At 36.7% G+C, this 18495-nt stretch overlaps 1 protein-coding gene across 2 annotated transcripts; it reads left to right on the plus strand.

Annotated features, from left to right (window-relative positions):
• Nucleotides 1–3942: 3942 nt before the first annotated feature.
• LOC106875040 (solute carrier family 68 member 1) lies at nucleotides 3943–17506 on the plus strand. Of its 2 annotated transcripts, none has more exons than XM_014922996.3 (7): nucleotides 3943–4093; nucleotides 9759–10848; nucleotides 12282–12408; nucleotides 13361–13454; nucleotides 14686–14857; nucleotides 15479–15672; nucleotides 17034–17506. In XM_014922996.3, the coding sequence occupies exons 2-7, from the start codon at nucleotides 9977–9979 to the stop codon at nucleotides 17249–17251; spliced, it is 1677 nt and encodes a 558-aa protein (XP_014778482.2). In that variant the 5' UTR covers nucleotides 3943–4093; nucleotides 9759–9976; the 3' UTR covers nucleotides 17252–17506. The 2 variants fall into 2 exon arrangements, with proteins under 2 accessions (XP_014778482.2, XP_014778483.2); XM_014922997.3 differs by lacking the exon at nucleotides 3943–4093 and adding an exon at nucleotides 5563–6141.
• The last annotated feature ends 989 nt before the right edge of the window (nucleotides 17507–18495 follow it).

Below are 18495 nucleotides of genomic sequence, written 5' to 3' on the forward strand. Positions count from 1 at the left end.
TACAATGGAGTGAACTCTGCTAAAGGTATCCAAGGGCCTGGCAGTGGTTCTCAGTTAAACTGAGAAATGGCTTAAGCCCCCCCCCCTCCCTATGTCCACATTTTCATGCTTGCGTGGGCAGGACAGAATTTATTGAGGTAGATTTTCTGTGGTAGGATGCCCTTCCTGTCACCAACCCTTCACCTTTTTTCCAAGCAAGGTGATGATTTCCCCAAAGTTAGACATGTTGCAAAATATTGGAAATGAATGACAGTGACACTCATTTACGACTATCACACAATATCAAGACAAGGAGACATAAACAAATGCAGGGTGATCAGAATTTGAATAAAAACTATTTTGCGCTAAATAAAGTTTTCATCCAAATCCTGAAGCTCGAAACACATGGTACAATCACCAAGTTGAAAGAGTACTGGAGTCTGAGAACTGGAAGATTGTGTGGGACTTTCCTATTCAAACAGACAAGAAATTAGAAAATAATAGACCAGATATAACAATTGTAGGTAAGGAAAAGCAAAGTTGCTTGCTTATCGGCCCACCATGCCCGTTTGATTCCAGGGTCATAAAGAAAGAGGAAGAAAAACACAAACCCCTAAAGTTTGAAATAGGAAGAATTTGGAGCATGTAAACAGTAAAGAATTGTTGACCTCGTACCTAAATTAAAAACTGTTTTGTAAGAATCGTTAGAGCATTGGGAAAATGTTTAGCGGTATTTGTTCCAAGCTCTTAACATTTTGACTTCAAATTCCGTCGAGGTCAACTTTGCTTTTCAACCTTTCAGAATGGGTAAAATAAAGTAACAGTCAAATAATGAGATCGACACAATTAACTAACCTACTCCCATAAAAACCGCCGACCTCGTGCTTACATTATTTTAAAACAATTACCGTTCCGTTTTGGGGCTGAAAGACTGGCAGAATCGTTAGATCGTCGGAAAAACAAACAAAAACACACTTCACAATTCTTCTGAATCTATTCGTCCTAGGTTCAAATCCTTTGCCTTTCGTTCTCTGAGGTCGATAAATTAAAGTACTTGTTGAGTACTGGAGGCGATAGTATGTCCACGAAACTGTTGGCCTTGCACCTAAATTAGAAACTAGCGGCATTTCGCTCGTCTCTACGATCTGAGTTTAAATTCTGCCGCGGTCGACTTTACTTTTCATCTTTTCGAAGTCGAGCACTGGGGTCGATGTAATCAGTTAACCTCTCCCACAAAATTTCAGGCCTTGCACCTGTATTGTAGAATGGATTACAGTGTGACACGATTTTTGTCCTTGGGTAGCTAGTTATTTCCAATTTGCTTACTGCTAGAAAGTTAATAAAATTGGCAAATATTTCCTTCAAACTTTGCTTTCGTTAGACTTATTCAAACCCCAAAGAATTCCTCTCAACACATGGCTATGATGTTCCCCCATTACTCCGACTCATTGTGTAACACGATTTTTGTCCTTGGGTAGCTAGTTATTTCCAATTTGCTTACCTCTAGAAAGTAGGAAAATTGGGTAATATTTCCTTCAAACTTTGCTTTCGTTAGACTTATTCAAACCTCAAAGAATTCCTCTCAACACATGGCTATGATGTTCCCCCACTACTCCTACTCATTGTGTAACACGATTTTTCTCCTTGCTCCTGGAAAGTTTGAAAATTGGCTAATATTTCCTTCAAATTTTGCTTTTGCTACATTTATTCAAACCCCAAAGAATCCCTCTCAATACATGGTTACGATGCTTCCCCACTACTCCTGCTCATGATCAGAGATGCATATATTGTCGACCACTAAGGGACATGCTCAAGTGATTAGGGTCAAGCAACTGGTAAGGAATTTTTCGAATTGAGCACAATATTCGCTACGACGATATTTCTGCTTCAGCAACTCAGTGCTGAATCTGTCTGAAATGTAATGGAAAAGAAACCAGTTTCAAAACATTGATGTCCAGGTCACAAATGCAAAGTTTGAAGGGAATAATAGTCATTTCCTTTGATTTCCAGATAGAAACAAATCGGAGGTAATACTTACTGACCAAAGACAAAAAATGAAAAATAAAATTTTGTTACACAGTGTTATTAATGTAGCACCAGCTAGCAGAATCGTAAGAGCATCGGACAAAACACTCTGTGACATTTTCTTTTGGCTCCGCTTCTCAATAGAATAAAGTACCGGTTAAATTCTGGGGTTGATGTAACTGACTATAACCCTTCCATCAGAAATGCTAGAAACGTTTATTGTCGTTCCTATGCTGCGTATTGGAATGGTTTCAGTTGCGTATCAGTTTTTTCTGTGCGAGGAGAATTTTAGCTTCTCACTCAACCATTATCCAATTCTGGAGAAAGAACCATTGTGAGTGGTCTTCAGCAACTTTTCTCTCCCAAAGGGCAACGCACCCAAACTACAAACACAGTGAGAGAAAGAAGGAGAAAGGAAGGAAGATAGATAGATAGATAACTTTCTTTATTAGCCACACAGGGCTGAACACAGATGGGACAAATACAATGTAGAGTTTTTCTTCTCGATGGGGGCGAAGAAAAAAATAGATAGATAGATATGTACAGAGGTAGGTAGGTTGACAGACAGACGGAAATATATATAGACAGATAGATAAATAGGTAGAGATAGAGACAAAGATAGATAGACAAGTACACACATATATAGAGAGATAGATAGATAGATCGAGAGAAACAGATAGACAAATAGATAAATGCAAAGAGAGAGAGAGAAAGAGGCATCAACGTCAATATTTGTCAGGTTCTTCACTCATCAATCACGAGAGGATGAGAGGTAACAAAGTTAACCTCAGCGGAATGAGAAATCAATCAGAACGCAAACAACCTGAACAAATATTCCAAGGACATTTTATTCGACACTCAGAAGTTTCTGTCAATTTGCTATCGTCAACAACGGTCGATATTAATCGACCGAAACATTCGCCGGGGATGCTCCAGCATGACACAATTTAAATCATGAAACCGCTGAAAGAATAAAGCAAAAAGGTTCTGTCACGAACTAACTGCTATTGGGGCATACCTACACAAATGTGCCCCACCTACTTTGCTTTCGCAGAACTTTCAGAGGAATGGATATTTCTAAATGAAAATTTCTACAAATACCTTTCAGATGGCGTTATCGGAATTGAATGTAAAAAAGAATACACACGGACATACCACGATTGTTTTAAATTTTCAAGTTTCATTTTGTATATATATATATATATATATATATATATATATATATATATAATGTGTGTCAGTACACGCCCAACATTTTTTTTCACAACAGATTCCGGTATAATCGTAATTTACACTATCTTGCAGGTTTTTGTAGAAAATTTTCTTTAAAAAATACTCATTTTTCTAAAAGTTATGAAGAAACGAATGCAACTTGTGTGAAGTAACCGAAACTCCTCTCCCATTTCACTCCTAATTCCAATTCTTTTTATTTCACAACAAATTTCAATATAATCGTCGGTACAACTAAAGCAGCGCGGACCCGAACGCGCAGTAGCGCGTCCGCGCTAGCTAGTCGTGAGTGGTCGATCCTAACCCTAACCCTAAACACGTATTCATTTGCACACGCGGGTTAGGGATAGGGTTAGGGTTAGGGTTAGGGATAGGGTTAGGGTTAGGGTTAGGGACAGGGTTAGGGTTAGGGTTAGGGATAGGGTTAGGGTTAGGATCGACCACTCAAGACTAGCTAGCGCGGACGCGCCACTGCGCGTTCGGGTCCGCGCTGCTTTAGTAGTACCTAATCGTCATTTGTAAAAAAAAAAACTCAGAATAAGTTCTGGGGTCGATTTGCTCGACTAAAAGGCGGTGCTCCAGCATGGCCGCAGTCAAATGACTGAAACAAGTAAAAGAGGATGTACGTGGACGGGGGCACAATTGTGTAGACGTGCCACTTTAGGTTCGGAACTAATATCAAGCGGGGAGTTTATATCTGCTAACACCGTCTGTATAAGCTTAGACTGAGACAGAAGAGGGGGTGGAGATGAAACGACGAACAAACAAGAAAACAACCGTGAAATTAAATGAAACATTAGAAAGCAACCAGCCGTGAGAGATTAACAGGTTAATCCAGTCTTTGTCTAGGAATTGAAAGGTAAGCTTACTTATTTATTATTTTAGTCTCCACTAAAACAAACTAACGGTATTCCTAGTCTTTTTGTTGTTTATTTATATGTAAATAGTTTAAACTTTTGAAATATTTCCTTATATATACACACACATATATTATATATATATAAATATAAGAGAATGAAATGACAAAGGAATAAAGGGTTATTTTATGAACTTCATTAGGTTACAGCTGTTTCCGCAATATTTGTGGACTCATAGTTAAGTGCCTGTGTACCTCCTTATAACTTCGTCGGAACCTCGAATATGAAGTGCCATTTATTTGGGAAAAGAACTGCATTTGTGCGTATGTATGTATATATATATATATATATAGATAGATAGATATGGGAAAAAGTATCATTAACGAGAAAGTAAATACCTATGTGGTGGGGATAAAAAACCTCCCGTAAATAGAATAAGGTTGTGTGTGTGTGTGTGTGTATATATACACAGCGAAACATCTTAGAAACATTATAGGCCCCCGTATAAATCAATGTACTGAGTCCTATAAGATTTATTTATTGAAGAGTCACTAGCCGCTTGTGCCCCCACCTCGGACAACTGCATCGTGTGTCCATACCTTAAGACGGCTCTCTCTCTCTCTCTCTCGATAAATATTTCAGAAAGGACCCGTTCGTACCTCGGTGTGAAATATATTTTTTTTTTCGAGTGCATACAACGTATCTGACCTCCAAACCTGACGCAAGCCACTTTTTTTTCTGGAAAAGAAAGGAGGAGGGGTAGTTGGGACCTCGGAGTTTCTCATCTACGGAGTTTGTTCCGCGAGTTTTTGTTTTTGTTTTCCTGGTTATTTCGCGTACTTTCAACGAATATGGCATCGAAATCACGCGTAAAGGGCTCCTTTCCCCAGAAAAGGAAAGATTTGGCTGCTATTTCTAGCCACGTAACAGCACTTTGCGATAAAGGACACGCCGATATTTCGCTGTGATATATATATATATATATATATATATATATATATATATATATATTCCGGGTTCAAATGCCGCCGAAAGCGACTTTGCCTTTCAAATATTATTCGGGTTCGATAGAAGAAAGTAGCAGTCGAGTACTAGAGACGATATATATATATATATATATATATATATATATATATATAATATATATATATATATATATATATATATAGTCTTTTGTGTGTGTGTTGTCTAGCGCTGGTCTAACTTTGACCATCACATCTTAGTTTTACAGGCATGGTTTGAGAAAGATTTGGCTATTGTTTCTAGACTGTCGATCGACCATGTAGGGACGTGTGTGTTCTCTATATCCTTATATACTAGCAACTTCCTGAGATTTTGACAGACGTGTGTGTATATTGTGTACACCTACACATATAAGCGTACATTTGTGTGCGTGTAATCTTTTAACATGACATCCTATAATCTAAGATGTAACCCACATTCACTATGTTAACAAGTGTCACATTTTGGTGGTGCAAAGCTGTTTTTCTTTTCTGTACTTCCATCGCTTTAATCTCTCAGTAATGTTTATGTCACAATCAAACAGATGTTTTATTCCGTGTACTTATGGATTGATATACATTGTCTCTACACATACATTTATTTACACAGCTATCGAGTTATCAAGCTGACGATCTGGGATCCTGTACGTTATCATTCGACCAGCTTTAAAAACAATAGCGACCAAATCTCCCTCAAATCATAATTCTTACTGTCTTAAAAATAATAATAAATTAATAAGACTCGTTGAATAACGTAGTTCGGGGTTCCCTGTTCATCAAAAAATAACAGGGTGGTCATGGCTAGCATGCCTTTGATATTTGACTGCTCAATCACGGATGACCTGGGGTGAAACAATTAAATCAACAATCGAGTAAGATTGGTGGTGGGTGGGGTCCAAGATAGACGTGTACGTGTGTGTGATGTTTTCATTTATAGATGTAAGTTGACGACACACAGATAGACATAAACACACGCACGACTGAGTCGTCTTTTCCTCGTTGTTGATTATCACCTCGTCCCGGATCCAAAGGCTAATGAATTCAATTAGGTAGGTACAAAATTCGGTTAATCGTTTTATTAGTTGGGTATTATTGCATAACATTTATATACACCTGCATGGCTTCTCACTAAAAAGAGTATAGACATACAAACGTGTATACATGTGCAAATATAATTCATTTATATAGAAATAAATGTATACATACTATCACACACAAGTATATATATATATATATATATATATATATATAATATTAGGGACAAAATCCAAAATTACAGATAAAAACTCAATTAAAATCAATTTATAAAAAATTAAAATTAAATTGAGCTTTATAGATAAAATATATATAAAATATATAGTTTTAGGGAAAATAACCAAGTTTCAAGAACTCATCGATGAAAATCCACTATCACATATAGAAAAATTAACAATTAAAAGCACAATAAATGAGTATAATATAAAGCAAAGTAAATATCATAAGATAAATATAATATAATATAATATATATATATATATATATATATATATACATATATATATATATATATATATATACATATATATATATATATATATATATATATATATACTGGAGCTTAACTATGGTCTATCCATAGCACTTACTCAGCATTACCTGACACCTTTGGGTCTTATTGATATCATAACCTATATATATAGGAATATATATATTCTTTTATTTGTTTCAGTGATTTGACTGCGGCCATGCTGGAGCACCGCGTTTAGTCGAGCAAATCGACCCTAAGACTTATTCTTTGTAAGCCTAGTACTTATTTTATCGGTCTCTTTTGCCGAGCCGAACCGCTAAGTTACGGGGACGTAAACACTCCAGCATCGGTTGTCAAGCGATGTTAGGGGAACACACGCACACACATATATATGTACGACGAGCTTCTTTCAGTTTCCGTCTACCAAATCCTCGCACAAGGCTTTGGTTGACCTGAGGCTATAGTAGAAGACACTCGATTACATCGACCCCAGTGCATAACTGGTACTTAATTTATCGACCCCGAAAGGATGAAAGGCAAAGTCGACCTCGGCGGAATTTGAACTCAGAACATAACGGCAGACGAAATACCGCTAAGCATTTCGCCCGGCGTGCTAACGATTCTGCCAGCTCGCTGTCTTACAGCTGTTTCTGGGATGATGTGAAATGGTTAATAGAGGTAAATATTAGAGTTCAGTATAAGGAGATATTTTGGAAAAGGAGAAAATAGGGAAATAGGAGAATGAATGTAGAAATAAAAATAAAAATGTATAAAGATGTTATAGTTGCAGTTCCATTATCCAAGGAAATTGGTGTGTGGAAGTGGTAGAAGCACTTCCTGTCTGTGGTATGTAAATTCCAATAGGAGTTCATATTTCTTTATACATTTTTATTTTTATTTCTACATTCATTTCCCTATTTTCTCCTTATTTGTTTCCTTTTCCAAAATAACTCCTTATATTGAACTCTAATATTTCCCCTCTCGTTAATTCTCTCATATCGTCTCTGATGAAGGTATATCCCTACTATCCCAGAAACAGCTGTAAGACTACCTTTCTCTTTATAAATGTCCTGAAAATTCCACACAGCCTTGGCTTTGTTGTCTCATTTTATATAACATATACATGCTCATACAAGACCCACATTAGACTCCTTACTCATATCATTATCAACCTGAGAGTTTAACTACAGTCCTTCCTAGCACTTACATAGTGTTACCTGCCACCTTGTGTCTTTTGGATACCAATACCTATCATATATATATATATATATATATATATATATATATATATATATATATATATATATATACAGGGTGGCCCAAAAGTAGGTTTACGATTATCTCGTAGGCACTTTGAATTTCTTTTAAAACATTTTATTACATTTAAATTTCTACCTTACAATTAACTAAATTAACATAGAATAATGGTTTCATATTCTTTTTATAATTAAGATCTAAACTGTTAATATATGTATGCGAAAGAGATAGTGGAATAACTGTAAACGTACTTTTGGGCCACCCTGTATATATATGTGTGTGTGTGTGTGTCATAATTTTTCTTTCTCGCTTTGTATGTATGTCTATATTTATACGCATGTATACATATGCGTGTGTGTATGCACACACACACATATGCATATGCTATGTTTTAAATCAAACAAGACTGTGTATGACCATTCACACGAGTATCCTAAATTATTTGAAAGCACAAACGATTTCTTAGTCAGCCAAGCTTAACCTAATTTCCTATTTCTCAATTTAGTGGTGGAGTAACTAGGCGTGTGTTTTCTCTTAAAAGACACAGGATGGTTGAGTGTTATTAAGACAAACACGATTGCTTGCGTGTCAATTGATTTTCCTTTCAACTTTGATTGGTTGTGACAGTTGCTATCAATGTTAGGAGGCAAGATGAGACAAGACAGACAATACAAGCAACAAAACTTTTACAGTCATATAGTTTGCTACCTCAGGTACCCAGATCAAATTTTGTAGCTATTAGTCCTTAAGTACTGGAATCCACAGAGCTTGGTTAAGGTAAGTGTATTGTTTTACATATAATGAAGGCACGTGGATTAGTGGGTAAGGCGTTTGGCACATGATCACATGGTAGTGAGTTCGATTTCCAGTGGCATATTGTATCCTACAACAAAACACTTTATTCCACATTGCTTCTGTATTTCAAAGGACTGCCCTTGTCACGTTCTCTGTCATGCTGAGAACTATGTTAAAGGTATTCATGTCGGTGGGGTGCTCAGCCACTTGTGTGTTGGTTTTGTGGGCAGGGTATTATGTTGATCGGATCAACTGGAACCCCCGATGGAGTGACAATTCATTTGTAAAAAAAAAGAAAAAGGGAAAACTTTGTTATTTAAGAAAACCTGTGACTGACATGAATTACTTACAGGTAACAGTGCACTAAAAGCAATTAGCTTAGTGTTTACATATTCAACGTTGTGAGTTTATGTATGGGCCAATAGGTATGTGAGTTTATAAATTGTGAATTTATGTATGGACCAATATGGGCCATGCACCCCAGAGAGAGAGAGAGAGACTCAAAGCTTGTAATTAAGAATTAAAAATATATATTTACAGCAATCAAATAAATCATTTGTAACATGTATTTTGCTTGTTTAAATTTTTTAATTGAATAGAGTTCCTTAATGAATTCAATTAGGTAGGTACAAAATTCGGTTAATCGTTTTATTAGTTGGGTATTATTGCATAACATTTATATACACCTGCATGGCTTCTCACTAAAAAAGAATCCTTCTCACGCGCGCACACACACATGTATAGACGTATACAAACGTGTATACATATACACACATATAATTCATGAGGAATTCCGGAAGGAGCTTCGTGAGACCACTACTGAAACGCTTCCGGAAAAAAAAAAAGAAAAGAAAAGCCGTTGGAAAACAGATTATAGCAGCGACTCCATCTAAGAAGATCTGAAGAAGGAATTGTATTCCAAAATATCATCGGACTATAGATAACTAAATTACAACAGGTATATAGTCCATTTTTTGTATTATAGTGCATTGTTGTACCATTCAAAACTTTTTATTCTTTAAATTCTCCAAGGTTTATCTCTTGATTAATAGTCTTGTCTTATACTTCTTCTGATTTTGTCTTTGTTCCCTTTTTCTTTTCTTATAGAACCCAGTCCGATGAGAGAAGAGGAATTTCTGAGAGAGCCCCAAAATTTGTAACCAAATGAACCCCGAAACAACAAGCATCCCTTACTCTATACAAGACATTATTCAACTTTTGAATGCTTCTTGTAAAGCAACGCACTTCTTTGATTATATCTTTTTGTTTGTCTTATTATTTCAAGTCTCTTTTATATTCTGATAGAATTCCTGGGAGATTTCAAAATGGCAAACACAGGCATTCCTCTCGATATTTGTTATGGTTCATTATCTTTGTTCACCACAATTCTTCACAACATTTTCCTTCTCTACCATGTCGACATGTTCGTGTCCTTTTATAAAATTGACAAACTTTCCTTTTGGATTGGGGAATCCATATTCCTCGTGTGGAATTCCTTGAACGACCCACTCTTTGGCTGGCTCAGCGATCGGCAATACCTCTCGCCACATTCAACAGCATCTTCTTTCAAGAGCAACGAACCATACTCCAAAAGTAATACAGGCTCCTCGTCATCCAAAGAAGAAAATCTCTACACATACAACAAGTCGAAATACAGTGAAAAGCCATTCCCATCGAGTTATTCCAACTACAGTAAAATCAATAACCGACAGAGCAATCCAGAATTATTGCAGTCCGAACCGAATTCTATCAATGCATCGATAATATCACACCGCCTCAACTCCCTTGCATGGAATGGACCCATGTTTGCTGTTTCTTTTGCCCTCTTCTGGGTATCCTGGCTGTCACCTGGCTTGCAATTTGTCGTTTGCCTCTGCCTCTATGACAGTTTCTTGACTTCAGTTGATCTCCAACACAATGCCCTCTTGGCTGACCTGGCCATATCAGCTGACGTACGGACACGGCTTAATGCCTGCAGTGCAATCTTTAGTGCCTTTGGATCTGTGTCCGTGTTTGTGTCTTATGCTGTTTGGCACCAAGAAAACCTTGTATCATTCCGTGCCTTCTGTTTGTTGCTCTCCGTTTTATCCATCTTGGGGTTCTACGTCGGGATCCGTCTCCTAAGGACAGTAGCCATTCCTCTCTGTTCAAAGAATTCATCCGTGGCTGTAGAAAATACTCAGTCAAAACTTTCTAGGTACATTTTTTTTTAATCTAAATATTTTTCATCACCACCACCACCACCACCACCACCATCATCATTTTAATGTTAACTTTTCCATGCTTGCATGAGTTGAATGAAATTTATTGAGGCAGATTTTTTGTCACCACCTGTTTTCAAGCTTTGTAAATATTTGCCCCATGGCCAGACATGTTTTAACAGATTTTTGGAAATGAATGACATTGCTTGTAATATGATTTGGGGGGATTAAAGTATGAATCCAAGGTGGAGGGCTGGCAGAATTGTTAGAGCATTGAACCAATTTTCTCGTGCTGTTTGTACCAGCTGTTTTAAGTTCAAATTCAGCTAGGGTCAACTTTGCTTTTCTTTTGTCTTTCCAGTTTTGATAAAATAAAGCACCAGTCTAAGACTGTAAATTGCCTGAATCAGTAGAGCATTGGAGAAAATGCATTGTTCCAGTTCTAAGGTGACGAGCTGGTAGAACTGTTAGCATGCCAGGCAAAATTCTTGGCAGTATTTTGTCCACTTTTATGCTCTGAGTTCAAATTCTGCCGAGGTCAGTTTTGCCTTTCATCCTTTTGGGGTTGATAAAATAAGCACCAATTGAACCCTGGGGTCAATGTAATCAACTTACCCCCTCCCCCGAAATTGCTGACCTTGTTCCAAAATTTGAAACCAATATTTTATTTATAGCACTTCGTTCTCTAAGTTCACTTGTGGCAACACTGGTGCCAAGCTGTATCAGTCCTTACCTTTTCCTCACGCAGCATTGGTGATATAGAGCAGTGCTCCACAACCGGTATACCATGGCACACTGATGTGTCATAAGACAATGCTAGACAAAATATATATGTGTAAACATGCAAAATGAGAGGAAGAGACATCAGAGTCTAAGTTTGAATCATTAGAGTGCTACTATAAGTGTTTTCTATATTTAGAATCTCTGGATCTCATCTATTGATAACTCTTCGAAATGCCGGTGTTTTAATGGTGGCATCTGATGAAGGATATGTTATCTATGTGGCCTGCTTGTTTGTTGTACCTTGTTTATCATTTTGTCCATGTTCCTTTGCAACGCCATGTACCTAGATATGTATCTATATGTACATGTAGATGAAGGTATGTACATACATGTACATATATATGCATATACTCATATATTGTTTATATATATATATATATCTACATACACATGGCCGGTATCTTTGTTTCCATCTACTAAATCCACCACAATGCTTTGGTCAGCCCAGGGCTATAGTAGAAGACACTTGCCTAAAGTGCCATGTAGTGAAACTGAACCCAGAACCATTTGGTTGAGAAGTAAACTAATTACATAGCCAAATTTGCACCTAATTGTCTGTTAATTTTCCCCTTTAACACAGCACAATGCTCTCTTTGTTCTTATTTTTTTTATCAAAATGTTACTAATTTTTCATTATTCTTCACAGCTCCCTCAATTATCTCCGTCATTTTGGATCCTGTTCAAAAAGTTCTACCGACGACCTGAAGAATTATGTCCGTCAGTTAACAACACATCAAAATTTTATATGGTTTGCTCTCATGAATCTCATCCAGGTAAGGAGAAGACATCTATGCAGTTACAGTGTGTATGTGTGTAAACCTCCAGAATGTTGGTTTCTAATTTTGGCTGATTTAGGATTTGAAAGCTATTTTAGAGCCAGGAGTACACAAAAGTGCATTCACTGGTGCTTACAATCCAGTTATGTGAAGGAAATTGTGTCCTTGTACTTCATTCTAATCAATGTAGCATAGCTGTCATTTTGTGCTTTCAAACTGCATTTAATCCAAAGGTCATAAATATGAAACCCTTTCAACTCCAGGTTGAAAATTTAATTCAGTTCTGTCAATCCACTGCCCTTAACATTAATAATAATAACACTGATGATAATAATAATAATAATAATAACAACAAGAGCACTCAGAGAGTGCAAACCTCCCCCAAGGCAACACTAACATCCTCTCAACGATTAGCCAGAGATGATTTTTAAAATGAGAAAAATCTGAAATAAACTTGACAGCTCTCACAAGCGAGAATACTAAAAATGAACCCAACTGCTCTCAAAAAGTAAGTAAAAAGACAAGGAAAATAATGCAGAATCCTTGTCCAGTACCGGATTGATCTCAAAATCTAATCAGTTCGTGCCAATCACAAGGCCAAACATCCCTGAAAGTTTCATCCGAATCCATCCAGTGGTTCTTGAGATATCTTATTCACGGACAAATAAACATGACTCTTTTACTTGTTTCAGTCATTTGACTGTGGTCATGCTGGAGCACCGCCTTTAGTTGAGCAAATCAACCCCAGGACTTATTTTTTGTAAGCTTAGTACTTATTCTATCAGTCTCTTTTGCTGAATCGCTAAGTTCTGCAAACAATAACCACCATCTACCAATGCTTACCAAATACATAACTGTCGAATCAGTATTATCATAAATGTGAGATAAACCCTTCTTAGCATAGTTTTGATCTCTGCTCCCTTAATCCTCTGCTTTATCTCCTTTACAGGTTTTTCATTGTCATTTCAACAGCAACTTCTTTCCATTATTCTTGGATGTCTTACTGGGAAAAAATGGCAATTCACTCGGAGCTCTGCTACTTGGTATGTCTGCAATCACAGTCTTTTTTTATTCTGAAAAACAGAAAATCTTTGAATGTCTTCACCCTATTTTGCTGTCTTTCTGGTATAGCAGGAATAGCATAAATGTAATCTCTACCAAAAGAAGATAAAAGTTCTAAAATTAGACGACTGATCATGTTGCAGCTTTGTAGTCAAAATATATTTGGGACTCATTGTGAATAACCTCCCCCAGAGCTGTTTATTTTTGTCTTTAATTGAAAGAAAAAAAAAATTGGATTTTTGTTATGAAACAAGCGTGTATTGAACCCAGCACTTCATCTGGTAAAAGAGCAAGGCTGAGACATTTTGCAATTGAGGAAATTACCGATGTTTCTTCTTCAGGCAAAAACTTTACCCTTATGTAGACGACGAGAGTGATTTTTGGACAATCAAACTGGTGAAATAAGTTGCAATTCAAGTGAACACATATGGTCATTGAGAAATAGGTCTATCATCGTTATTCTCCTGAATATTGTTTGTAACTCTGTTCATTAGTTTGCCTGTAATTCTTAATCTTCAGCTATGTATGGAATTACTTATATTTTTGCCCAGGGCATCAACCGGTGTCAGCCCTAGGTCTGAAAGCGTTAATGAATTTAACTGGGGTATTTTAACTCAGGTATTTATACATGCTTTGACAGCAGATCTAGGGGTACTGTTATATTTCTCTTGTTTACTTACAAAGAATAGAATAATAATCCAGACAGGTGTGTTGTCTGTGGTTCAATATACTTCTCTCATTTACTCACAAAGAAGAAAACACATTGGTACTCCAGGTAGGTGAGAAGTCTGTTTATTCCAACTGTAAAACTCAAGACTGTAATAATAATGTAAACCAAAAATCAAGATTACTTCAATAATAACAACACATGCACAGGTTCAATTCCACTTCTTTATTGTTAGTTGGGACCATCATTGATGGAGAGCGCTGATGGACCTGCATAACGATGTCTCTGGAACCACTAACTTTACTGTGGAGAGCAGTAAATATCAAATTAGAAATAATTAGATATTTGATGACTAAGAGAAACGTATTAGTTAATGACTAATATTATTTCAATTACTTCACCGAGTATGGGCAACAACTCTGGACATGTTTCTTTTTTACTATGACTATGACCTCATCAGCAAATCTTAGTTTGTTTGTTCTTTTTCTTCTCCCTTGTTGCTTCAAGTCCTTTCTCCAAGCATTACTGTTTTGTTTCTTTTCCAGGGGTCTCTTTCGTGTTCCCACACATCAACAACATCTACTTTTTGTCCCTTTGCCGACGGCACGGAGTCTATAGAGTGGTTCTCCTTATGTTTGTTATGAAATTTTTATTGACTCTAACAATGTGTGGAATTGGTTCCAATTGTATCTGGGCCATTTGTATCTATATCGCAAGGTAAGTACTTCTCACTATCTCTCTCTCTCTCTCTCTTTTGTATACATCTGCTCATCATCATCATTACATTTACATGACACTAAACTCAGCTTGCACGTAACAAACATATTGCTTATGTGAATTAGAAAAAGGAACTTTGAGTATTAATCCTGTAGTATTTAAAACCCATATAGTCTCCCTGTTTTATGTTCAAACTGGCAGGATCTGGTTTCTCACACTTACCCTACAATGTCATTCTAAAACTAAGCAATCACATCCTTGAAATCTCAAAGATAATTCTTGATTAAGGGCGGCGAGCTGGCAGAATCGTTAGCACGCCGGGCGAAATGCTTAGCGGTATTTCGTCTGCCATTACATTCTGAGTTCAAACTCCGCCGAGGTCGACTTTGCCTTTCATCCTTTAGGGGTTGATTAAACAAGTACCAGTTACGCACTGGGGTCGATCTAATCGACTTAAACCCTTTGTCTGTCCTTGTTTGTCCCCTCTATGTTTGCCCCTTGTGGGCAATAAAGAAATGGGTAATTCATGATTAATACAAAACACTATAAATAATTATAAGCATTACATTTCACTGAGTAATCTGAATGCCTTAAGGGGTTAATGTATCCTTAATATTTCAGCAACCGCGTCTTCACAGAAGGGACCTGTAAGCTCCTCAACCTCGTTGTCAGCGATCTTGTCGATGAAGACTGTGTCATACACGGCAGGCATCAACCGGTGTCGGCTCTGATCTTTGGAACCGTGGCTCTTCTATCGAAACCTGGTCAGACACTAGCACCCCTCCTGGGGACATGGATGTTAAGTTGGCAGACAGGTCCGTAACAGTTTTCTTCCTTTTTTTAACCATTTTCTTTTCCTTTGCTTTCTCTTACAATTAACTTTTGGTGCCAAATTAATCACAGTTCAATCATTTTCTTTTTGTTACCTTTTGCTGGTTTCAATCATTGGATTGTAGCCATACTGGAGCACTTACCTTGAAGGCTTTTACTCAAACAAATCAATCCCAGTACTCGTTCTGTCAATCGCTTTTTGCTGAACTGCTAAGTTAAGGGGACATACACAGGTCATCAAGCAGTAGCATGGGGGACACACATTATAGGCTTCCATACAATTTCTGTTTGTGAAATTTACACACAAGGGCATTGGTCAGGGTTATAGCAAAAGACACTTTACCAAAGTTCCATGTAATGGAATTGAACCTGAAACCAAATGGCTCAAAAGTGGGCCTTGAGCCAACTAAAACCTTGTGAGCAGATTTAAGTTAGTTTTCTACTCGAGTCATGTCAACTCATAAGGGCCGGTTTCCCGGTTTTCATAGCATATATATATTCTCCACCTGGACAGGACACCAGTCCCTCGCAGGTTTACTCATTTTTGCCAGCTGAGTGGACTGGAGCAACATGAAGTGAAGTGTTTTGCTCAAGAACACAATGTGTCACCCAGTTCAGGAATTGAAACTGCAATCTTACAATCATGAGTCCAACACCCAAACCAATAAACCACACGCCTCCACTGCGAGTGGATTTGGTAGATGGAAACAGAAAGAAGCCTATCATGTATGTGTGTGTGTGTGTGTGTGCATGTGTATCTTTCATGCGTTTGTTCCCCCTCCCACTTCACAACTGGTGTTTGTGTGTTTACATCCCGTTAGCTTAGCAGTTCAGTGAAAGAGACTGACAGAACCAGTTACCAAGCGTAAAAAATAAATATTATGGTCAATTGGTGCAACTATAATCCTTCAAGGCGGTGCCCCAGCATGGCCACAGTCTATTTAAAGTTTGTGTTTACATCCCATTAGCTTAGCGGTTCAGTGAAAGAGACTGACAGAATCAGTTACCAAGCGTAAAAAATAAATATTATGGTCAATTGGTTCAATTATAATTCTTCAAGGCAGTGCCCCAGCATGGCCACAGTCTATTTAAAGTTTGTATTTACATCCCGTTAGCTTAGTGGTTCAGTGAAAGAGACTGACAGAATTGGTTGCCAAGCGTAAAAAATAAATATTATGGTCAATTGGTTTGACTATAATCCTTCAAGGCGGTTGCCCCAGCATGGTCACAGAAAAAAACTGAAGAATACAAGATTAAATATGATCCTTTCTCCACTCTTTCTTTCACAGAAGGAATGTTGGAGACCAGACGTTCTGTAGTTTCTTTTGCTTTCTCTCTTTTGCAGGTCACGAACTGTTCACAGCCACGTCCAGCGAGGTCCGGTCATCCGATCTGAGTTCAGACCCAAACCACCGAATCGCCTGCTTCAATCTACTCGTTTACATCCCCATGGTGTGTGCCACATTTCAGATGCTCATCTGGCTGCTGAAGTTTCGTCTCCACGGACATCGACTGCACTGGATCAAAGCTGTTCGCTCTGGATCGTCTTCTCTAGCTGTATAAGAACAACACTGGCTAAATTCATCTGTGTAAATGTATGGGAGGGGGGTGGGTCATCATTCACATATACTCAGAGGTTGTATTTGGTGAAGGACAAATATTGTTTTTTTTTTTTTGTGTGTGTATAACTATGTATATACATATGTGAGATAGAGAGAAAGTGTGAGAGAAAGAAGGGATGAATGTGAGCATATTGAAATATTGTATAAGGCAGCTATTAAATAAAACTGCTTTGTATAGACATCAATTTTACTACAATCTATTGTCTGTTTATTTTTGTAATGGTGCTTGAAGGCCGTCTTAACATATCTTCACAATCATCCCTCTCTCTCTTTTCCAAATAGTGCAGCCCTTGTGTCATTTTTTCCAGCAAACAAGTCAACACCGTTATCATCATAATGCTCTAATGTCCGTTTTCCATGCTGCTATGGGTTCGGTGGTTTGACAGGAGCTGCACCGGGTTCCATAGTCTGTTTCGGCATGTCCTTCCCAACTCCAAACATTTCACAGATCATACTGTGTGCATTCTACGTTGCATCAGCACCGACAGGGTCACCAGGTACCTCGCAAGACAAAAACCCCGCTCAACTGGGAGTGGGGGGAGCAGTATTAAGAGGATGTGGTTTTGTGCCAGTTGAGAGATTTAACCCTTAAGCATTTACATTATTCTATCAAATGTAATATTTATTTATTCACATTGCTTTCAATTAGTCATGCATAATCTCGTAACTTTGAAATTTCAATGACATGATTGTTTATTTCTAGAATAGCACTGCAAGGTAAGTGTGAGAGGCCAGATCTGGCCAGTCTGAACATAAAACTGGCAGAATATTTTGGCTGGACATCATCATCATTTAACGTCTGCTTGCTTATATATATATATTTTTTTTAATTTATTTATTTATTTATATATATATTTATTTATATATATATTTATTTATATATATATTTATTTATATATATATTTATTTATATATATATTTATTTATATATATATTTATTTATATATATATTTATTTATATATATATTTATTTATATATATATTTATTTATATATATATTTATTTATATATATATTTATTTATATATATATTTATTTATATATATATTTATTTATATATATATTTATTTATATATATATTTATTTATATATATATTATTTATATATATATTTATTTATATATATATTTATTTATATATATATTTATTTATATATATATTTATTTATATATATATTTATTTATATA

This window comes from Octopus bimaculoides, chromosome 14 (genome assembly GCF_046866305.1).
Source record: "Octopus bimaculoides isolate indiv1 chromosome 14, ASM4686630v1, whole genome shotgun sequence".
Lineage (NCBI taxonomy): Eukaryota > Metazoa > Mollusca > Cephalopoda > Octopoda > Octopodidae > Octopus > Octopus bimaculoides.